At 35.6% G+C, this 25,178-nt stretch overlaps 2 protein-coding genes across 3 annotated transcripts in view; one reads left to right on the top strand and one right to left on the bottom strand.

Annotated features, from left to right (window-relative positions):
• LOC120631509 (actin-histidine N-methyltransferase) overlaps positions 1 to 13,046 on the top strand; it is a 30,943-nt gene extending 17,897 nt beyond the window's left edge. Inside the window, exons 5-9 of the mRNA XM_039901127.1 lie at positions 6,828 to 6,936; positions 8,192 to 8,319; positions 11,690 to 11,889; positions 11,971 to 12,151; positions 12,808 to 13,046. Coding sequence (XP_039757061.1) covers positions 6,828 to 6,936; positions 8,192 to 8,319; positions 11,690 to 11,889; positions 11,971 to 12,151; positions 12,808 to 12,910 — 721 coding nt within the window. The 3' untranslated portion in view covers positions 12,911 to 13,046. The remainder of the gene's footprint in view (positions 1 to 6,827; positions 6,937 to 8,191; positions 8,320 to 11,689; positions 11,890 to 11,970; positions 12,152 to 12,807) is intronic.
• A 1,261-nt stretch (positions 13,047 to 14,307) lies between these two features.
• The window catches only part of LOC120631521, a 31,926-nt gene continuing 21,055 nt past the window's right edge, over positions 14,308 to 25,178 (bottom strand). The window contains exons 6-13 of one of the 2 annotated variants that reach the window (XM_039901141.1): positions 24,826 to 24,909; positions 21,756 to 21,889; positions 20,538 to 20,674; positions 20,287 to 20,441; positions 18,766 to 18,844; positions 17,130 to 17,292; positions 16,137 to 16,293; positions 14,308 to 15,323 (exon numbers count right to left, since the gene is read on the bottom strand). In XM_039901141.1, the coding sequence (XP_039757075.1) occupies positions 15,148 to 15,323; positions 16,137 to 16,293; positions 17,130 to 17,292; positions 18,766 to 18,844; positions 20,287 to 20,441; positions 20,538 to 20,674; positions 21,756 to 21,889; positions 24,826 to 24,909 (1,085 nt within the window). In that variant the 3' untranslated portion in view covers positions 14,308 to 15,147. The remainder of the gene's footprint in view (positions 15,324 to 16,136; positions 16,294 to 17,129; positions 17,293 to 18,765; positions 18,845 to 20,286; positions 20,442 to 20,537; positions 20,675 to 21,755; positions 21,890 to 24,825; positions 24,910 to 25,178) is intronic. The other variant, XM_039901142.1, reaches the window with a different exon arrangement.

Below are 25,178 nucleotides of genomic sequence, written 5' to 3'. Positions count from 1 at the left end.
CAACCAATTCAAAGGCGAATTGCACTAAACTTTTATGCACTGACTTAATATGATGGTAATGATGGTATACACTTTTGCAATATCACTTTCGTAGGTATAGAAATATGAAGAGAAGAAGATAGGAAACGGAGACAAGGAAGAGAATCCTATAGTTTTCACACATGCACGGCAATTAGCTTCGATTATTATTATATTTTATTTGTAAACACACCGATAACGCTCGGCACGACGTTGATAATGTTACTGGCCGTTTAATCGAGAAAAATTCACCGATTTCTCGTGTGAGTTTCCCCCCTTTTTGTTTATTTTTTTAAACGTGAAAGTGATGCACGTTCGCGCGCCACGCCACTATGCGTAGAAGTGGTAAAGTCAATCGCCGTATAAGTCGCCGTAACTTAAGATAAGTAGTTGTAGACGGGCTTTTAGGTAGTTCCAAAGGGTTTACGAACAATGAAAAAAGTTTACCAGTTGTGTTGGCTTTCAAATGAAAACAATAACAAGGAGTTTTGGCAAAATCCACTTTGTCTGACAAAATTTTTTCTTTTGTCGAAGGATTGCTGGCGACAAATCTAAAAATATCTGCATAAAGGTTTTATACCGAAGTAATTATCAAAAAATTGAAAACGTTAAATTTCTAGGCATACTTACATTAACCTTTCACCAATAGATTATCACAAAATTTAATAATGCAAACACAAAATACCAAATAGTTGATTTGGTATTTTGTGTTTAAATTATCAAATTTTTCATTTTTTCGTATGGAATCAAGGTAATAAAAAAAACTATTTTATATTTTTTTTTATCTGTTAAGTTTCAGTTTACGAGTTTTTTTTCTCTAGGTATCACCTTAATCATTAGGCATCTGATTTGCTGCTTGCTTCTGATTCCTAGGTTTAGTGAAAACGGACACTTGTCTCGTAGAAGAGAAGGATTTAGTTTAGACTAAGTATTTTGTAGAATGTAGGCTCAAAGTTTTAATAGTTCATAATCAGCCTAATTATTCTCCGGCTGCAAGGAACAAGAATTCTAATAGAATTCTAGGAGAATATAGAGATTAGACTTAGACCAATACTTCGTAATGAGCCTAAATACTTCCCCACTGGAGATTATAAGTTTCCCCTATTATAGAAAAAAGAAATATAAAATTAAGACATCTTGTACCTACTTGTATACATTTTTTATTAGAAATGCTGTTTCAATGTTCCGAGTCCCATATAGTATTATATATTGTATCTATAATATTTTACCAATATCGACTATTAAATCCTTGATAATGGACCTACTCCCACTGGGATCAGAAATCTTCTCTCATACAATAGAAAAACATAGATAATTTAGTAGTTATATTACCAATATAATAACATTTATAATTCATAATAATCCACTGCGGGGATCGAGCTAAGTATGTTAAGACTATTTTTTTTTGCTTGTATACTTTTCATAACAAATACTTTCTCAGTCCTCCGAGTCTCGTATGGCTCTAAACACACGTTGTTGACGGTGAAACCGCGTTATGGTAGATCATAACTTATTGCCATGTAACAATTTCCATTCGTACATGAAGATGATCGCATTATGTGAAACGGAATGCCGCACGCGCCGCCTCCCGCGCGGAATGTTCTTCGAATTATCATTCGCGAATCTATAAACATAATGTCACACGAGCGACATGGAACCTCGACAAAAAGTTTTTATCCACCAATAGCCCTTATTTTAGTCCCAAGGGGATGAGGGGGCTGCATCTATTAAAACTCTCCTTGATGAACCCATAGCGAGAGTACTGGATGCTCCGGGATGACTTCAGTACAAGTTGTTCGCCAAGCAAATGATGATTATAATTTTCCGTACAATAGAATAGGATTTAAAGAAAACGAAATCCACGACGCGGACCGCTTGGCGCACTGGGCAGCGTCCCTGTTTTCATAGTCAAGGCTGTGGGTTCGATTCCCACAACTAGAGAATATTTGCGTGATAAACATGACTATTTTTCAGTGTCTGGGTGTTTATTTGTAATCATATTATAAGTATTTATGTATATTATTCATAAAAGATTCATCAGTCATCTTAGTAACCATAACACAAGCTACGCTTACTTTGGGGCTAGATGGCGATGTGTGTATTGTCGTAGTATATTTATTTATATTTACTCGTACTTTCATATTTTCTTAAATGCATCATCATCGCCACTGGTCTTCTATCAGAGTGTGAGGGGTATTTGAATACGCCGTTAATAATTTAATTGCTTTCAATTATACACTCACATTACTCATAGAATTGTTAAAATTGCGTCGGGGATCGAACTCGGTCCCTCCGAAAAGGAGGCCGAAGGTATAAGCACTAGGCCGCCGCTCCTAAAAATACACCGTTTACTGGACCGTTTAATATTGGACTGTTTGCAATTGATTTGCTGTTGTCTGTTAGGAGTGCCGTCCGCTATACTCGAACTGATCCTCTTACAATACTAACGAGATTAACTAGGTGACAAACAACTGTGAACTAAAAAAACAAAATAACCTTGATGATTTGTAAGTGTTATTGTCATATTGTTTTAAGTGTATGCAAGAACGCTACCATATAGAATGTTTATAAACAAAATGTCGCTAGCAAAGACTGATTCGCATATCTGTAGTAGAATATTTTAATGATTTATTGCTTATGCGGTCTCGCATTGGGGGTTCTCGGGAGTTGTTATGCGTATTTTCACTTTTGTTTTATTAATAAACTGGTTTTTAACAGTCGTTTCTTTAGCTATTAGCAAGTGCATGAGATTTTTTCTAAGGTTGATGACTGCCATAGATAAAGTTTGACCATCTTTTATTCATTATATTTATCCGTCTATATAATAAACTGGTTTCCAAAAAATTTGATCTTCTCAACTCTTTAGTTTCGACCGTAACATACTTGAGTAAAAATATTTATGTATAACTAGCGGACGTTAGCGCCATCTGTCGGGCTGATTTGTGAACCTAAATTATCCAGGGTGCCACCCAAACGCATACCAAAAAATTCATTCAAATCAGTCCAGCCGTTTAGGAGGAGTTCAGTGACATACACACGCACACAATAAATATATACATAAAGATATATCTGTTCATGATCAGAATATTGGAATTCTTATTTTAAAAGTAGTTAAGGCAGTAAATTACTTAAAATATGGTGAAATCCATTGAGGATAATATTATGCGTATAAGTATGTATGTCAATATGGTTTTGGCGGTTATTTCCCCGCAGGAACATTTCCCGGGGGAAAATGGAGGATAAATGTTCGAAAGTTCGTCTCCAGAAGGCGAGGTATCTATGTGCCAAATTTCTAAAATATCAGTGACAGTGGTTATGAATGTATCATCCTATTCATTTTTATCATCTTATTAACGGTTTAGGCCGTAGTCCACCACGATGGCCAAGTGTGGTTTGGTAAACTTCACTATTCCTTTGAATACATGGTGAACTCTCAGGCATAACTAATTCCACGATAAATATAATATAAATATACTACGACAATACACACATCGCCATCTAGCCCCAAAGTAAGTGTAGCTTGTGTTATGGGTACTAAGCTGACTGATGAATATGTTTATGAATAATATACATAAATACTTAGAATATACATATAAACACCCAGACACTAAAAAAAGTCATGCTCATCACACAAACATTTTCCAGCAGTGGGAATCGAACCCACGGCCTTGGGCTCAGAAAGCAGGGTCGCTGCAAACTGCGCCAATCGGCCGTCAAACGATGTTTGCCTTCACCGTTAAAGCAGGTGATATTTAAAACTTTTCGAAAAGTTATATGCCTATTCCATCTTCTACTCAAAGTATATAAACCGTAGGAAACATAAATATTATTTCCTAATATCTATTTATTTTATCGTCGGTATTTGTTTTGTCAATTATTATAAACCACTACCGTGCTTGTAAAAGCCCGAGAATTTCAATTTTCACGCCCGCTTGCTTCTCGGCTTTTCTCTCTATTTTCTAGCGACAGGTAGTAATTGACATTACGCAATAAGATTGCAAATTGAGATGAGAAACAAAGGTTCTTGTTAAAAATTAATTGGTCAATGCAGACAATGGCGTACCGAGCAAATTTTATGATTGGTTTTAACCACTTACGCATAAAGGGGTATTATAAGTTTGACCGCTTTGTCTGCTTGTGTGTGTGCATGGATCGGCCGAATTAAATAACTTAAGAGTATTTTCTATTTTCTGTTTAAATACAATTCTTAACGGTGAAATTTTTTTTAATGAAATAATAATTCTTTATTTTTAGGCAATAGTCCCGAAACAGTAAATAACTTAGTGTTATATTGACGGCCGATTGGCGCAGTTTGCAGCGACCCTGCTCTCTGAGTCCAAGGTCGTGGGTTCGATTCCCACAACTGGAAAATGTTTGTGTGATGAGCATGAATGTTTTTCAGTGTCTGGGTGTTTATATGTATATTATATGTATTTATGTATTATATTCATAAAAATATTCATCAGCTATCTTAGTACCCATAACACAAGCTACGCTTACTTTGGGGCTAGGTGGCGATGTGTGTATTGTCGAAGTATATTTATTTTATTTATTTATTTATATAAGAAATCGCATATACTGTATGTATCTAGGTTATGTTAAATTTTGAAGAAGTACCTACCTCTCAAACTCACGTCGAACCTAGAACAGAACTCTTGGCCGGAGTTTTTTTTGTACATCCGGCTTAATTTAAAACACCATACTTCAACGAAATAACCGCGAGCTCTGGTATTGAAGATTGCTATAGCTACCTAGAATACTTTAGAATTATATGCACGACCCGGGAATCGAAACAAGTAGCTTATGATCCATAGCCAGAATTTCTAACTTGCTAATCATTAGACCAACGAGGCAGTTCACAGTATTCATGTACCTGCCATAAATACAATTAGGTCATTCCCTCTCTAAAAGGAAATACAACTACATTTAATGATACTCCAATTATAGTGGTGCTTATCCACCTCAACGGGAAAGTAGGTCTTAATCCGAAGTGCAACAAATTGTATAAACGAGACAGCTTTGATCTATAAAACGTTAGTTTACAATTGGCATATCGAATAAGTAAACTCGTTTATAACGTTTTCACATCTCGCTAATTGCTCAGTTTCTTAGATCAAATAATAGAATCAACACTCGATCTCTGCTTACGGGTCATTGTTTGCGCAATTTTCGCACACTCTTACTTTCCGAGCAGACTGAATCACATAATGTATGTACAGTTAAGTATGTAGGCGTTTTAGTGAGATCGTTACACAAAAAGCTCGTTATTATGTTGAATAACATGCGCGTTCAATATAATACAGAACGTTTCGGTTTATTTCGTATCGCAGCATCTCTTGTGCGGACTAGAAAATAATGGTTTATTCTTTTAGTAATTTTACACGTGCCAGTTCGTCCATAGACAAACCTCTATAATAAACTAATTTGACAGGTCTTAAACTAGAGCTTTTTTTTTTACACTAAGTATATTTAGAAAAATTCACTTTTTTAGACATGAAAATTGAGTTAAGGAGTTTTGTACAACCGAATTGGCGGGAACTCTTGTATTTTTGGAGTAAAACTTCTTTAGGTGCGACTAGGGAGTAGATTTTTTTCTGACGGAAGTAACGCTTATGTCAGAAGTCTGTGTAGTGTCTGCTATTTAAAAATAATTATTTGGATTGGTCGTAAGCAGTGGCGGGCATAGTGGGTATGCACATGGTTTTTTTATAACTCGTACTGGAGATTTTCTTTATTTTATATCATTTGCATACCCTGTGAGGCTGTGCATACCCTTTTTGCACGCCACTGGTCCTAAGTATATGTCATATACTCCACGCTTCTTGAATTATACGCCAGCTAGTGGCAAAATTATAATCAATTAGAATTATTAATTTCCAATATTTTCAAACGGATCAATTGCGAATACCAAAGTAAATAAAAATTCAACAGTTTAAAAAAAAATATTAATTGCAAAGTTTTTGAAAATCGCTAAATATACTTATTTATTTATTACTTTTGTAATAAATAAATTATTAATACATTTTCTGACGATTGCGACAATCTATAATATTCAATGACAAGGTTATATTGACATGTGCTGTTCTAACCTTCAATTTTCTACTTTCAATTATTCTATGTATTTCAAATGAAAATATTTAAATAATGTGAAAGTGATATTAATGAATTTTATATAGAATATAAAATGAAATAGTGAACATTAAATGAAATGGCGGAGTCCCAGGAACATTGTACTCTTTCATCAATAAATAATAATAAAAGTTTTACTTCAATCGAACGTAAAGGTTACGTAAACCCACACACTTTTTTTTTTTTTCATATTCTTCATGTTAGGATGCAATCTTAGACGATCGCGGGCTAACCGGTTTGTCGTATAGTAGTTGTTTTAAACCTTAATTTTTCGCTCAATGTAGGTCCTTTGCCCTATCTTTTACGAACTAGGCTTGAAACACTACCTAGATGTGACATTACTTAATAGGGGGCCTATTATTACAAGCATTATTACGTTAACCATAAAATATCCGCAAAACTCCTTTAACTACTTACATAAACGGTTTACGTGAAAGCCCATTTATTTCGCAAACTATTGCCATATGTACTACCACCAAACCACATTCAATTTAATACTGTGTGAAGATAATAGTGATTAAATAAATTTTCTAATGAAACTGCAATGTTGTGCCATTAGAAAATATCTATTTCTACAATATTGTCACTTTTACTGAACGAACCATGCATACGTTTTTATATGTAAATCGGATCAGCTTGTAGCCTACAAAATATATTGAAATAATGTATTTCGATTGCAGATGGGCGGTTTCTACTGTAATGACCCGGCAAAACAACATCCAGCTCTCCGGAGCCTCGACAACAGCCTTTATACCTCTCTGGGACATGTGCAATCACGAACATGGAAGGGTATGGATTTAGTTCTAAAATTCTATTATTAATATTTCATTTTGTTAAGCCACGTACAAATAAGGGATGGTATGGTATGGATCTTTGATGGCCGGCGAGAAGTAAGTCACGAGAGGCTGTGCGGATATAGTTTACAAAAAAATAATTGGTGACTTTATACACATTTAAGCACGTCTTCAGGAGTGAATTGCAGGTAGGTCAAGTAAGATCCTGCGATCTGTTAATTAAATTTTCAGTGAAAAAATATAAAGTCTTCAAAACCATAGCCAATTAATGATCTTTCGTTTATAAATATAATAGAAAAAAGACAGAAAAGCTCATGATCAATATAATATTTTTTGATGTAATTTGCAAACTTACATCCCTTTAAAGCCCTTTTAAGACCTGACAATATATGCATATAAACTTATGCATTATAAACTTGCTGTAATAAATTTATTTACTTGTGCAAACATTGTGTTAAAAAAAATGTGATTGGAATTTGTTTTTGTTGAATTATGTTTCTCTTTTGAAAATAACTGAGAATGGTCGCGTAAACTTTGGCTTAATTTAGTTACCTTATTTTTGACCTTCAATAATAACGTTTTTTATTAATATATTTATTTAAACAAATTTATTGCAGAACATAGTAAACTTACACCAGAAACACTTAAACTTTTATGTGCAAGTGGCCAAGTTGTGTGTACGTGTATTTTACATCTGTAAAATACACGTACAGATATATTTTTGCATCTGCCGATTTATTTCTTATATTTATTTTTCCCGTGAATACCTAGTATCTACCTAGTACCTACCTACTAGTTTTTTTTATTATAATCTACATTTTTTTACTACCTGATTATAAATTTTATTTATTATAATTTTTTTTTTTTTTTTAACAGACGTTAAACGAAGTGCGTGTAACTTCCTTACAAGCACTTCGTTTAACGTCGGAATAGCTGTGCAGTGTTTTTTCACACTCTGACATTTGAAGTATGAAAGAACACTTCTGACTATTTCGAACTTTACGTCGCATTTATTAGTAAGACGATATTATAAATTATTAATAATAATGACGGATTTATTTTGTTGCACTCTGAGTGAACTCACAAATATAGCGATTTGGATTTTATCATATAGGTACATTATAGTTATATATATTATTAAAATTTACATAACATGCTGCATTGTCGTATTAGGATAACTTTTTCCTGTAATGACAAAAATGTAAGATGGGGAATAAATAAATAAATAAATATTTTCCTTACTACGACAGATAACAACAGACTACAATGAAGATCTGAACCGAGGCGAGTGTTACGCGCTGCGTGACTTCAAGCCGGGCGAGCAAATCTTCATATTCTACGGAGCGCGACCGAACTGTGACCTGTTCCTGCACAATGGGTAATTATTCCCGCTCATTAGTAGTACATACATACATTAGTAGTAGTAGTAGAGCTTTTTAAGACGGTACGGGGAAGTACTACCGCTATGCTTATATTATTGCCGCTAAGCAGTATTGTTGCGATGCTGTTTTCCGGGCGTGGTTGCCGGGCGCCGATGTTATTATAGGCACACGAGGGTTAACAGCTACGCCTCACGTGACTGTACACAGGGCGGCACGTGCAAGATGTGTTCCTTGCACCCTGCTGTTGCTCTGTTTATAGGCTAAGGCATAGATTTCTAGGCTAAGGACATCTGCATGGTGCGTCAATTATTGCTATTGAAAAAAACATTATTTTGTCAGTAAGAGATTGATTTTTTTATTAGTGTAGATTATGTTGTAAAGAAATATCTAAATAGAACATAGTCCAGACATTATGCAGTGTGTACGACGCGACGTGACGCCGTGGATTGGGATATATTGTGTTGAGTAACCGAAGAAAGTTTCTACTGGAATATATCATATCATATAATCTGAAAAAAAATCATGTTCAACACACAAACATTTTCCAGTTGTGGGAATCGAATCCACGGCCTTGGACCCAGAAAGCTGGGTCGGTGCCCACTGTACCTACTAATCGTCAATTATAGCCTATGTGTTGGTGTCGACATCGGTAGTAGTAGCACAGAAGACGTTGCTGCCCAGTTTCCATTATATACCCTTAGTCGCCTCGTACGACATCTGTTGGTAAAGGAGTGCATTATTCTGATCTGCCGTCACCACAAGGCAAATCAATCTTGATTATGCCATTTAAGCACAGCCCTTTAATCTCAAATATTTTCGCATACATTAATATATTTGTAAACACGAACAAACAATCGCGAGTGATACATACTACGTAGGGTACGTTTTTGAGACAGACAGTGGCATATCAACACATTACCTGCTCACTACAAGGCGCGGGTTCCTCCCACAATGAGATTTGGGTTTTTGCATCTATAAGAACATTATGGAGACAGTGGCGTGCATAGAGCGTATGCATAAGGTATGCAGATGATATAAAATGAAGAAAATGTCCAGAACGAGTAAAAAATACTTAAGGGTAGGCTTTTATACTTCTTAAAATACATATCCTATCCTATCCTTAGGTTTTTTAAAACTCGTACTGGAGATTTTCCTCATTTTATTTCATATGCATACCCTGTGCATACCCTCTATGCACGCCACTGTATGGAGAACTCTTAGGCATGGAGGTTTCCTCACTATGTTTTCCTGCACCGATTGCTTGAATCGCACCTAACTTATAAAAGTTAGAGGTGCATGCTGGGATTAGAACTTGGCCCCCCGAAAGTAAAGCCGAAGTCCCACCCACTGGACTATCACCGCTTCGCACCGAGACAGACAGTGTGGATTTTATGAATAAACTTTTCTTGTTCATTGTGTAGAGAAAAGGTTCAGAGTTCAGAGAAGAGAAACAGAAATGACGACAATTGCTTAAAATTATGATGATACACTAATCCGTTTGAATACTAATTTTTCTCACCATTGATTTACAAGACAAAATCTTACAATCTATAGTGGAAACGGTAGCTGCCATTCTCATAAACTCACCCTGTAACACTGCACTTCAATGTATACAAAACTGACGCAACTCCATGATGTAACCTATTGCGTTACATTATATAATGCACACATGCAAAGTACACAGTAATTATATAATATGCTTAAATGCTTTGTATTCATCCGTGCGTACATAATAATCAAATTCTAAATGTGTGCGAAAATGTTTAATTGTAGAATATGTAATAAAACCTCACAATATGAATAGAAGCATTTAACTATTTTCGCATGGCGGCATTTATAGAACAAGTAGTAAAATTAAATTCCCACGATGTAAACAAACTTCCGCGTACCGGGCTGATTGCCTTTAAGAACATAAAATATTGTATGAACCGGATATCATCTGAAGAGTCTTCCGGAAGACGGTAGTTAAAAAAACCGGCCAAGTGCACGTCAGGCTTGCACACTGAGGGTTCCATATCTTGCAAGGAAACGAATAATTATCATTGACTTCATTAAAAATCGTGTGTTTCTCCTCGTACAAGTAAGAAGTTATGCTTTTTTGCGTAACAAGATAAAAATCATTTAAAAATTTTTATCTCTCGCCTTATTCTACGTTTGTATAAAAAACTACACTAACAATAGAAAATGTATTTAATACATTGAAAGTTTTATTATAACGCATTATCCAGTTTGATAAAGTTTATTTAAATATCACAAAAAACAAATTTACATAATTAAAGAAATGGACATAATAAACCTAGTTCCATTTGGAATACTAATTACAATAAAACTTGGTTGTCCTATAATGAGTCTATACTCATTGTCGGACAACAATGTTTCACTCAACATTAAAATTCGAGATTTTTGTACAATTGAATCAAATAAATCACCGGAATTAGCCCGCAGACTTTGACAATTGAAAGTGCACACTGTCAAACCCTTTAGCTAACTTCAGGGTGTCGGTTTTTTGTGAAGGTGTGCGCGTGCATCGTAATAATAATAATAATAGTGCAGGTATTATTACGATTTAATTCAATTGTACCAAAATCTCGAATTTCAATGTTGAGTGAAACTTTGTTGTCCGACTTTCCGAGTATAGACTTTTACTCATTCGTTTTTACCTAACACGCCAAAAGATGTATTACTTAAAGAATATATATTTAGTTTTGAACAAATACGTATTTAAACAAATCACTTTGTCTCAGTACAGACCTCCTATCTCATGGAAAAGAGAGATTTATGGCCACTAAATCTAGAAATCCCCTAAATCTAATCCCTGATGGTCTAGGCGATGTCTTTATAAAATTACTATTAGTTAAATGTAGATGCATGCCTAGGAATATCCTTAGATTAGGCGTTACCTATTTATACATTGCCTGGTTCGTCGTGAGTGAAAACGGGTGTTAGAGCATAAACCCACTACGTTTCTATAAAACGGGTTATTCTAACGGGTAGCCGGCTACTATCTTAGACTGCATCATAACTTACCGCCACATGAAATTGCAGCCAAAAAACGCTAAAACGACGGGGTGTTATATGTTTGACGTACCTGTGTGCGTGCGTGCGTGCGAGCGTTTGTGCGTGTGTGCGTGTGTGCGTGCGTGCGTGCGTTTGTACGTGCGTGCGTGCGTGCGTGTGTGTGTGTGCGTGTGTGGCATCGTGTTACTTGAACGTATGAACCTATTTTGATATTAGTCTTTTTGTTTGAGAGATGCATTAGTCGGGAGTGTTGTTAGCTATGTTTAATAAAAATCGCTACAAAATGGTGGATAACATATTTTTTTACTCCCTCAATATATTATTAACATAAATTACTCTTGGTTTCAGCTTCGTTTACCCCAATAATCAACACGACAGCCTATCCTTAGCACTAGGTGTAAGTACAGGAGACGCTCTACGGGAAGCTAAGTTATCCCTACTAACGAAACTTGGTTTAGTCGGAGTCACCCACTACAACTTGTATAAAGGCTCGAATCCGATAGGTGCAGAGCTACTGGCTTTCATCAGGATATTCAATATGAATCAAGGTAATTTTATTAACAAGGTAATGTTTGTATAAAACTTATTAAAAGTTGAACCGCTTGTATATAATATCATTGTTTTTACAGAGGAACTAACAAAATGGTCGAGTCACGCTATTCCCAGTGATCTGGTCTCCTCGGAAGAGAGTAGTTCTGAAATTGTGGGAGCCGCTATAGATCGCAGAGCTTATACGTATCTAATGACACGTTGTGGGCTTATCAAAGCGTCTTACAAAAAGAGCGAGAGCGACCCTGACTCAGTGCATAGGTAAAGTTATCCTTTGTATTGTAAGTTAACTTTTTAGAGATTGTCTTAAAGGCAATCTTGAATGGATTTAGGATTTCTATCTATCTGTCATTATCGACCCACAACCGGCCCAATACGGGGCACGTGTCTTCTTCTGAGAATGAGAAGGGTATAGGCCGTAGTCCACCTAGGATTTGTAGACTTCACACACGTTTTAAAAACGTTATGGAGAACTCTCAGGCATGCAGGTTTCCTTATGTTTTCTTACCGGTACCCTTGAAAGGGAAGTCAAAGCCTCATCTACTAGGTTATCCAGTGGCGTGCACTTCATATATGCAAAAAAGCACAGCCTACCCAAATTATTTTGTATAACTCGTATTGGAGGGGATTTTTTCCATTTTATGCCATGTACTTGCCCTGTGCAAGCCACTGAGATTATCTTAGCTTCATATTAAGGGCACTGTTTAATGTAAACATTTTTTTATCCATCGAATCCTTTATGTATGTATCTTACTACGCTTTGTTTAAATTACTTTCTCAGATTTTTTTTTTGATCTTAAAATTAATGTTAAGATTTTACTTTAAGTTATAGTTGTCTGTATCTGATACCAAAAATATCTTCCAGTTTGATTGTTTATGTGTCGAAGAAATAACCATTACCTATGTATTATTTGCAGAAAAAATGTCATTCTCCTAAAGGAATGTGAGGTACAAATATTAGACGATGCCATACAGTACTTAAAGAATGTTTTGGACAAACTTCCCACCGGCGAACCGTAAATACAAACATGCGAATTTATTAGCTATAATGATTTTCAACCTTATGGAGGTTACTGATAAGGTTTAACTTTGAAGGTGTGACCTTTTTTATAAGAATTACAATCATGACAGTATTGAAATATTTTTACACTTTGTTTTTTACATTATATTTTTGTTTGTTATTTGTTTTGTAATTATTTTTAACAACGAATACGGAAATCATGTTTGTGTTGTTATTATATTTAGGTGTGTATTTTAACTGTTTTGATATATTTTTATTAGTGTGCAATTTCACAATAAACTGTGTTTCTTAAAAGTGTTCTTTTTTTTGGACCTATTCACGGAATTCAGAAAATCATAAAAAAACACATTTTTGTATTTGTCTTTAATAGAAAGTACAAAATATTTTTTTATCACTATTTAAAATACCTTAAAAATAATATTTACAATTTTGTTTTATCGTGTCTCCTTACTCGTATTATTATTATTTTTTTACATTAATCGTAGGTAGGTCTTATAATAAGTTTTTCTTATTAACAAAATATACACTAACATAATAAATAGAAAAATAATTCTTAACTCGCTAATTATTGTCCGAATAAAGAGTATTTTAGCTATTTTGACGTGATAACGTCTTATAAATCGATGAACGCCGGCGAACTAACATGACTCACTGTCTCGTTCGAATGAGCCGAGCGTGCAAGCGAGAGCGCGGAGCAAGCGATAGAGAGGCACGATAGGTCTAAACGTTTTTGACGCTTCTATCTCTCTCCTACTCGGTCGCACATTATCACGTAAAATTGTCGTCCCTAAACCGGCTTTACAGACAATTTTTTTTTGTTTTAACTAGCTTATGTACCCTTCTAGGTTAAACGTATTTGGTATTTGATTACCAACTCTTAAACCAGATCAAGTATTATTTTCTTAGCTAGCTAGTAGCAGACGTATCACAATATGAGATATAGGGCAAAGCGGAGGAGAAATATTTTGCTCGATGAAAAAATACGAATCCTCACATTTTGTCCTCTTTAAATAATTATAAGCATGAATAAATTATCATCAAAACTGGGTTTGTATACAGGGTTAAATAAAAATACCAGAAACCTCTCGGCCTCGTAGTTCCTATCATTCAAAATAACAACTTTTGTTCTACGACTTTATTTAATAAGACAAAAAAAACATGTTATTTCTATAAAGTGACATACACTGTGAAACTAAATACGTGTGATCAGTGAAACAGTCACCATAGTTCGCTCGCGTATTTATGTAAAATATTAAATATTTAATATGTCACAAACTATCTTTATATTATCTCTATCTATATATATATAGCAAAAAAAGTCGTAGAACAAAAGTTGTTTGTATTTACAAGCAACTACAGGCCGAGAGTTTTCTGATAGTTTTTATATAACCCTGTATAATAAAAAGAAATCTTAGCGAATCTAGTGACCCTACGTCCAATACCGTATATCGTTAGGGCTAGTATGGTTTTGCAAACATTTACTCACTAGTGTCTTACAGTCAGATTCAAACTTTATATGGTCGCAGAAATTAGCTACCAGTGTACCAAGCAGGTAGTCAACTGAAATGTCCCACTGAAAGCCTAACCGAATATTGAATTCTACGCATCAGAATTACGCAGAGTTCGAGAATTCCTAATGTTTTAATCGGAATGTAATATTTATTGAGCCAATAGTTTTCAAACACGCTAAACAAACACAGATGTTGGTCGAAGTTTCTATTCGCCAAAGCTTCTATAGATGTGATAGGATGGGGTTAACCCAAGCGAAACGTATTGGTTTACGGAGTAGTAAAAGGAGCAACACAAAGGGCTGTAGCGTCGTTGATGATGCGTCGATTCTATGGAAAGCGGTTAGATGGCCCAATACAATGTATTACACCCATCACCAGAAGCTCCTTAGCTACAATGGCAAACCTTCCTTGGAACCAGAAGAGCCTTTCCTTACAACTTTCGCAAGAAAGCTTTCAGGCTTCTAATCTCAAGGTCAGTCTTAAGTCCCATATATAAACAAGAAGGGGAGTAAACGTTTGCAAATGGTATAAAAAGATCCCAAACTGAAACTGCGAGCCTTTGATTAATCATAAGCTTAAAGATTATTTCCGGGAAAGCAAACTCTTACGGAACTCTCAGAAGCGTTTTTGAAATGTATTCTAGCCCTGATTTTCGGATGACGTGAACGCTGTTGATATAATTAATCTCTGTGGGCAATAAACTTACAAAGATACAAAACTACATTTTATTTTATTCGTCCTTTATGAGGAACATACGCGTGTATCGGCGTCCTGTTTTCGCTTCTTCGCCAACCTCTCGCTGCTACCATTAGAGCTGCTAGCAGGGCAGCCACTAATATCCCGCATGAGACAATCATTGCTGATAACGCTGACGTCCGCATGCAGGTTTGCCCTTCTACCACTGGAAACGAAAGTAAGAGGTGGTTATTTCCCCATATCACGCAGTTTAGGTCATCATTAACCCGGCCCACGGAGCCACACACATCACCAATTAGCCCAAAAATAAGCGTAGCTGGTGTTATGGGTACGAAGATTACTGATGAATATTTTTTATTGAATAATACATAAATACTTATAATATATCTACATATGAACACCCAGACACTGAAAAACATTCATGTTCATCACACTAACATTTTCCAGTTGTTGGAATCGAACCCACGGCCTTGGACTCGGAAAGCAGGGTCGCTGCCCACTGCGCCAATCGACCGTCAATAATATATAATATTTTTACCTAATGAAATGATCCTTCAAAATTATTTCGAAATTCCGTTACACGTTGTATAAGGCTTCGTTAGTAACAGCTGATAAACTGGCCACTCGTTAAACAAAATCAATGCACTAACTTATATATAACAACCTTTTATAACAAAAGACTAGATAATTATTACGGTGGAGAAATCTGGGAAAACTTTTTAATTATATTTATTTTTTATTAATTGACGGACCAAGCAGATGGCCTAATGAGCTAATGATAAGTGCAAAACCGTTGCCTATAAACAGCGCTGGGCATGTCAGGAACACGTCCTGCCCTGTGTCTATCAACCTGAGGCGTAGGTGTTGTTATTACACCGGCAACCATGCCCTTCAGACCGCACACACTGCTATGCGGCAGAAATAAACATGGTGGTAGAACTTCTCCGGACGAGCTATGTCACAAAAAGCTCTAATAACTACTAATATCACATTATTTTTACGAAGTAATATATCTCACCAGCGCGGGATTCTTCGTCTTCCTCGCCCTCCTGCAGTACCCTAAGCGACTGGAACAGTGAAATATTCTCCGATAGTCTTGGCGCAACGCTCGCCGCCTCTGCTTCTACTGATCTTCTGCGCACGCTCTTCATATTCCGCCAGTGGCATGGTTGGGACTGCAATTAGAAAAAAAGTTTAGTTTGTAAACTAACTGACCGAAAGACACATACGTCTGATAAAGATAAAACTAAACAGAACCAGATAAAACCCCTACTTTAAGCTGCCTAAAAGCTTGAATCCGAATACGTGTAACCAAAGAATCTCGGGGTGAGAATAGTGATCGGTATAATCAATTTAAGACTTATAGAGTAACTTTCTGAATAATTACTTTAGGTAGGTAAATTTATTATGAATATCTATTATTATACCAGGACCCTGATTCTGTATGGCATTCAATCAATTAATCAATAGCCTTTAACAGTCTATTGCTGTACTAAAGCCCTCCCCCAAGAGGAGGATTTGCCCAAAGTTACCATACTGGGACTGGTTTGTTTTCGCAGTAAATATTAGAAGTAGCACAACAAACGCTGCTGCCCTTTCTTCGTTATACTCCCTTCGTTGCTTCCAGTTTGTTGGAAAAGTTGGGTTGGTGTCAATTGTATTCTGATCTGCCTTCACCACATGGCTTCATGGCATTGGTGCGCAAAAAATGCATTTTCTATAAAGTACATTATTATAATTTTTCAAACAGTCACTGTTTAATTTCTACAATGCAAATTGCAAAACACTTCTAACATAACAATATTTTGTTTAATTTCAAACCCGAAAAACTTGATACGAACCGACGAGCATAAAAGAGAAAGGTACAAAAACCGTTTCCACGTCCATCCAAATGTCTTAGCGAATCGACCAGGTCTACTCGCTAATTTAAAGGACGAACACGACTCAGAAAGAGATAATTCTAAAATGAAGAGATTGAGATAATTATGTTGACATGACGTTCTTAACTAACCGGACATCTTCCATGGCACATTCGCACGTCGCATTCGATGTAGAGCGCCGGGGAGCCGGTAAAGCGGAAGGTCTTCATATAAGCGTACACTTGGGTCTCGAACACGCCTGCCTCCGACCACGAGCCTCGAAATCTTGAGATCAGCTTGTCATCTACTGGACATCTGTAAATTAATTATACGGTTTATTATTCATATAACCTTAGGAACACACTTGCATAGCGTTAGGAAACTCACCGGTTCATTGTTAGGGAATTCAAACTTAACGCCGAAACTGGCTTTTTCGTCTCTAGCAAAATTTTAGACGAGTGATCAACATAGTATTATGGTAACCTAAGAAAATAGAACGGTAGAACTGACATGCCTGCACGTGTTAGGAAATAGGGAATTATAGCACTTTATCTATGATAAACCCGATGATTATATTAAATATATCAACAAATCATAGTTTGTATACTCATTGATAGTGTATTGAAAATAGAATAATGGCCTTTAGTAGACTGTCAAAGAAAAATATAGGATCTATGGCGGGAGACGCGAGTTTGACAAGTTAGATTTGGCGGGAAAGAAAAGTTAGCACGGATTAAAATTAATGAATTGAGAATAGAAGATTAAGTAAAGTATTATGGATAGAACGTTACAAATTGGGAATAGATGATTTATAATGGAAACGACATACTTAACGAAATATTGTTGTGGCGGAACAAGAGTCGTATATTCTGGTGATGGAGTTGAGATAAGTTGTTGGTACTATGGTTGTACCTGATCTTGCATCAGATAAGTATAACTCTTATATCCTTTGGGTTATTCAGGTATCATATATGGAGCCCTAGCATTATTTTATACAGATAGTTTATGTAGCAGAGGTTGCTCTATACAAACAACTTGTTCCAAAAGTTATGTTTTAACTGTCTTAAAATATGTCTTGTATCAAAGGGCCTAGCGTTATTACATATGACAATGTTGTAATTGTGTTTATAAATTGTTTTAATTGATTGAATAAAAGAGCAACGGTAGAGTTTCTTGCCAGTGGTCTTCTCTGCCGAAGACAGCATTCCGAACTGGTAGTAGAGTCATTTGAAGGTAACAAGTAATATGAATTATAGAGAAGCCTAATATACAGTATTAGAGTCAGTCCAGTTGTTTTATTTCACTCCTTGGGAAGTCTGGTTTATAGAGTACAGACCCACAACACTGCTCTAAAGCAGGTTGGTGGGATTTAATGATGTCTTTTATAAAATTAAGACTTTAATAAGAAGTGTGAAGGAAGGAAGAATGAAGGAAGAATAATAGTCATGAGAATAAATAAGTACTGCTAAGAAACTAGGTATTTAGCTTCAATAATACAGTTAATTATTGAAAGATCTAAGTGCCATCCTGAACATTGTGGGTATTATAGTGAATATCTGAATACCTGGGCCCTCTCATATTTATATTTTTTTAGCACACGCATAAACTAGCCCTATAGGACAAATTGTGTTATACCGAAACGAGAGTTCAATCATTTCATGTTCATTCAGAGCATTAAGAAAAATTGTTCCTCACACACAAACATCTGTGTCAATCAGGCAGGATTGCCAGTACTGAGTACAGAAGAAACTATTGAATAAAAATAAATATAAAAAAAAACTATCTTACCCGTATTCATCAATGAGTTGTATTCTCTTAGCCGCACCGTTATGCGCGAAACAGTCATTCACGACTATATCAAAGCCATCTGAAATAGGTACCACATTTATTGTTAATTCTTCAACATTTATGAAGCTCGCTTTCAAAATAATATTAGGTACATATTATGTCTATAACAGTTATTAATATAGTCAGTTTAATACAGGTAAATACAAGTTGGTTAGTCTTCCTGAATTTGACATGGTGTGCACTAGACAATTTGCCGGTCTATTTACGGTGATATATACTGATCTAATATGAAATATAATATTTTGAAAACCAGTGCGTTGGCATGCTTTCCAGATTTCTTCGAATGCTTTGCGCAATTGAAATAAATGAAACACCTAACGCAATTCTGACAGGTCGAGGTTGAATGGTCGGTATATTTATATGATGCGTTGCTATACTCTAAAAATCCCTAATGAATATATAATGAGAGCCCTATGTCTTACCTACATTTTAGAAATACCGCAACATTGAATGCCTTTCAATTGTTTATGGATTGACAACATATCCATTTAAACGTGATAGGTTGTTCTTGTGACGCTCAAAATTACTGACCCAATTTAATTCAATGACACGCTTACCGCTATTTCCTATGAAAACTTATTCATAATAAAAGATCGATGAACTTTGTATTAATTTGTGAACTAGAATAGCAAAGCGACACGCGATCCGCGCACACCGTTAATTTACGGCCCTTGTTTGACACGGTGCATCAATGAAGATCAAACTCAATCAAACGTTCATTTAACAGTGTTTACGGCCTTTACTAGTGGTCTCTGATTTTCAACTACACTCCAAAGAAAATGGTGGTTGAAAAAAGCATGTCATGTAGGTACAGATTTGTTATCAATTTTAACAACGATTTAGTTGATTTATAGATGCCTTTTTTTAGTTACTTACAAATTGGATTGTTAACTAAAAGCTGATTTTTAATTCGGCGACGCAAAGTTGAGCTTAATAAATCATGCATATGTATGATTTTCTACAGAAAATTACATATATGGTATATGTAATTTTACCATGATTATTACTATTACTAATGATTTTACCATATAATCGTAAAATTATCAAGTTTTTGCAAAAATTATCTATATATAAAACATCCAAGAGCAACCTCTCACAATCGCCTAGATCCTTGGTTGCGGTTGTGTCAAAAAAGGCCTCCTAAACCTCACGTTGTCCTAACTCACCCCTTGGTGACTGAGACACCACCAAGGGGTGAATTAGGACAAGGGTGAGGTTTTTGTCCGAAGACGGTAGAAGCCCAAACTACCTGTTGCCGTATCCGCTGCTGAACATATGCCTTTACCAAAAAGTCCCATCACACCTGGTCCTCAGCCTTCCTAATTTACCCACCCCAGTCTCCTTATGAAGTCTGTCCATCCTGCTGGAGGGCGCCCCACACTACATTTTTTTGGCCAGAAAATCCAACTTTGACTAATTTACAAATCGATTATAGTTCAAAGCGTATTTAAATGATCTTACCATAAGCGCTTCTCATGTAAATAAGAAGAGTTAAAGGATCGCCTACGCGAACCGGGCCGGTGACTCGTGCGCCGGTCGCACCGTAACCGGACCGGATCTCCATGTAGCACTCCGGTGGTTGGAGGGTGAATACCACTGGATTACCCGTTGCAACTCTATAATATGAAGATAAGGTACAATTACATTTTAGCGATTATGCGATTTAACCGCCGTTTCTTAAACAACGATAACATAATATTAAAGTCACTTACTCAACGTCTAAAAAAGGGAATGTGACGGTCTTCCAAAAGTCGTAACCATACTCGCAGGTCACTTTGAAATGCTCATCCAGTTCTTCTTCAATAAGTGAGTTATATTGAACCGTTATTGTGTTCCACATCAGATTCTTCTGTAACAAATTATGAAGGGTAGTTATTTTCGAAAGACTGTGTTGGAAATCTGATAAGAATTTATTGAAGGATATTTGAATATATTAAATGAAGGTTCTCACGAAACATAAAATTTAAAAGTATTAAATATGATGTAATTGATTAGGCCAAAGAATGAGTTTTTCCATGCCAAGGGGCAATGCTGCCAGCGGCATCTTAGGTATTATGCCTAGCTGCGATGATTTTGAAGAAGTTTTAGATTTTATTTAGTTTTATTTGAGCAAATAGGTACATAGGCTATTTTGGTTTAAAAATATTCTAATGGTAATGTTATTTATTTAAATAAATAAATATGTATTCAGAAAGTCTTATCTGACATTTTACTAAGTATTCTGTTGTACAAAATCTCTAAACTAAATAGTTGAATAGGTGTCGGTAAATTACACTGTATAAAGATTAGTCACATTGAGGATTTTTTTATACCTTATAGTTATTATTGACGAAAGAAGCAGATGGACTAATGCTAGGTAGAAAACGGAACTATAAAAAAGTAACAATTCGCAGGGCATGCAAGGAAAACGTCCTAAAAAAAAATTACTTTTCGTTTCAGTTTACTTTCACAATGTTGTCCGTGTGAAACAATAGCACTATTTTTGGACATTTTAATTATATTTTAGAGAATGTTGCAAAATAATTTCGTAATCCACTACTTTACCTTACCTAATTGGGACTTTCAAAGTTACGTTGAAAAGCTTTGTTGCTTATCATGACGACTGAGGTGTACCAATCAGATATTTCTACGTTCTCTAATCAGAAATGAGGAGATCTTTAGATGATACAGAATTTCAGAAATGGCTCAACGAATCGCGAAGCTGAAATGCCACATATAGCTCAGAGAATAGATGAACGTTGGAGTCCTATGGTGCTGAATGGGCGACCCCACATTTATAAGCGCAATGTTGATAGACCCCGCACGAGATGGACCAACGAAATATAACGTTTTTCAGGTAGTCGCTAAATACAAGGGACAGAAGATCTATGTCCAGCAGTGGGCGTTTTGTGGTCAAGTTGATGATAACATGACTAAGTATGCGTACTTACAGTAGGATGCTTTTTGGTATCGTCGTGTTGGCTATTCCTGCCTAGGGTGCCACATCTGTTCAGTTGGATGTAGAATTCATAGTAGTCGCGACCAGAACCATTAATGTACATGCAGTCGGGATCGTAAGAATACCCTGTGAACATAAAAAAACAATATTATAAAAAGGAAAACCTTTTTGGATGCGTCAAGAGCGAAATAAATTTCTAAACTGACCGACGAAATAAGGTTTAAGCACACATCAATTTCACACATTAGTTGCTTTACACTAGTGGCATGTACCTTTATCATGTAGCAGATCATTTGATTAATATTGAATTCACAAGGATCGCAATAAGTGTTATTTGTTACGGGACTAGGAAATAAGCATTTCGGTCCCTTGACACTACCGGCTTGCACCACTGGTAGTGTAAAAGGAAATTTTAATACCCATTACACCGAGTCTACAAAGAGATTACAAAAAGTCCAAAACGGGAAATAGGTATGGACATAGGATAGGTATAATAATAATTGGTATAAATATTTTTTTTTAATGCTACACTTTCGCATTTGGTTTAAGTATTCTTTAATGATAAGTGTTATGCGTGTGATAGCCTTTAGGTACGAAATACTTTCTTGATGGAGTAAATTATTTTTAATTACTTTTTGTAAAATCGGTTACAAAAATATTAAAGCCCAGACACATTTTTAGCGTTGTTAACACTGACGTTATATGAAATACGTCAGTGGTTGTTAAGTTATATTAATAAAAACCATAGGCAATGTTGAATAATTGAAAAAAATCTTACTATGGCTATATATAAAGTGATTAAATACAGTTATATACAACCTTGACACTGAAAGTCCATGGAATACCAATTTTAATCGCAATCACACGATAATAATTATGGTTGTATTGACCCATTAAATAAAATGCGTAAGATTACAATTTAGTAGCAGTGAAGGTAGGGTTACTACTCTGCAGTGATACTGTGGATTAATCAATCGGGGTTACTGTTATATATACTTATAATAAAACTGCATATTAAACATATTTTGAAAATTCTAACACGGGAAAGATTAAATATCCATTAGAACCCACAACAATTTATTTTAAATCCCTCCTGTCTGTCTGTCTATCTGTTCGCGCATCACGCTAATAACTGAGCAAATATGTATGTTAGGTAGTATATATATATATATATATGTTTATAATTATGTTTATTACATTGATCACTTTTAACGGATATTCCAAACATGAATAAATAATATTTATTGTAACCCGTAACACATTGGATTTATAAAACACATTGGATTTTCTTTTCACGCTATTCATTTTATTAAAAACACAAAGAATTTTCACGCCATTGGCTGGCAGAAAGAGATCGCTTTGTAGCGTTAAGGCTGCCCAATTGTACCTTCTATTTTACGGTTTTCTTTTTTGAGCATTTTCATGATTTATACGTACTTTTATTCATTCTGCAATCAAATTGTATCCAGCAACAAATATGGTAACCCTAGCTTAGTACATCATGGTTCTTTGGAAAGTGAAAATTAAAAAAAAATCTAGGATTAGTGCCGTCAGCCATGTTTTCTGGGTAACAAGGCTGCCGAACTGTGTAAGCGATTAATGCCATAAACAATTTGTTTGATTATTTTCGTTATGCATATCAACGCCTGACAATCTAGCTTTTTGAAAGTAACGGGTGTTAATGGCAGATTGCAGAATTGATGTGCTATTGAAGATATACTTAGTTGCTTGCCCGGGATTGAGCTTGGCAGCAGGTAGGGACAGTTAAGTAATTTTCACTGGTCTGGTGGGAGGCTTCGGCCGTGGCTAGTTAATACAGTACCGATAAAGCCGTGCCGCCAAGTTGTTATTAGTTTGGGTACGATGCCGTGCAAAACCGATTAGGGATATGGGTGGCATATAAATGGCATACCTCTAACAAATTAGTCTATTATTTTAAAAACCTCGCTGGTACAGAGACGAGGGAAGTGCTCTTATAAAAAGTAGGAATTTTCAATTTTTGAATTTCCTCTGATCTGGTCGGGTTGGAGTCTTTGACCAAAACTATGTACCACCCTATCGACATAAATTAATGTTCCGGTACAATGCCACTTAAAAACCGCGTGGGGTGATATTATGTGGCATAGAGTTAGTTGAAAGGGAGAGTATCAAAAGCTACTGGCTTTTCATCCCCGGGAAACCCACGGTTCCCACGGGATATGTAAGCAGCCAACAGCTAGTATTACATAATTATGCTTTCGCCTGCGGGATTTCCCACTTATTATCATGTATTACTTAGATTGTTTTGTAATTTGTATGAGTTGTCATAACTTTAAGTCAATATTTTGAATATCTTACTGATGCAGTGTTATTTGACGTGGATTTCAAGTGAGAGGTTCTAGGTTCGATTCTCGGTTCAATGTGGGAATTTATAATTTAATTAAAGCTACACAAGTCATAACACACGTTTACCACTTCATTCTAGTCTTACGGACAAAATTCGAATTGGACCTAAATAAAAATATCTACTAGGCAAGCCAGTCTGATAACTACGACGCAAATAGGCTCTCTTGTGTTTACTTCTCTCAGTTTTATTTTTAAGAAAATTTTGCTCACAATTTAATTCACTTTTTATTTCAAGGTAAAAATAATACAATGTATATTCCCGGGGCAAAAAGTATCCTATATCCGTCTCCAGCTCTCCAGCAGCGACAGCATGCGCAGGGGAATAATTATGTCTACTTAATTAGGTAGGTACGTGCTATCTCTATGAGATAAGACGAGAAAATATTCATAAACCGTACCTACCTGTACCTACTGGATTCTATTTAATATTATAAAAACACTACCTATGTACCTACATTCTTGTGAATAAATAATTATTATTATTAATGTCACTGTAGGATGCCGTTTATTTACAATCTGCAATATCGAATGATTAAGTTCGTTACACGGGTTAACTTCACACTTTCGCGTTTATATATAATATTAGTAGATATGGATTAGGTTAGCTTTGATCTGCGGAACCGATCTCAAATAAGTAGGTACTCTACTCGAACAAATAAAGGGTTCATAAAACTCACCTGCGGAATATACCAAGCCGTTGAATGAGCCGTTGAAACCCACTCTGATCTTCATAAAGTCATCTTGACATTCCGCTTCAATGTCTAAGTGCAAAAAAAAAATTAACTAAAGTACCTACATATACTAAGTTATATTTTCAAATTTCTGTTTCATAGGAAATACCTTGAAGATTTTATTTCTGAAATAAGAGAGTGATATTAAATAACAGTTCTTTAAGCGCCGTTAGTTGGTAAGCCCCCAGCGCAAACTATTGTGTGTAAAGCATGCGTAAAGTAATGGACAAATCAGTGTAAGTTTTCATGAGAACTAACGTCACCTCTACCGAAGCATCAATCGTCAAGAGTTGACAATT

Source organism: Pararge aegeria, chromosome 18, assembly GCF_905163445.1.
Source record: "Pararge aegeria chromosome 18, ilParAegt1.1, whole genome shotgun sequence".
Taxonomy (NCBI): domain Eukaryota; kingdom Metazoa; phylum Arthropoda; class Insecta; order Lepidoptera; family Nymphalidae; genus Pararge; species Pararge aegeria.
Note: the sequence above shows the minus strand (reverse complement) of the source record. Positions and strands in the feature narration are given on the sequence as shown.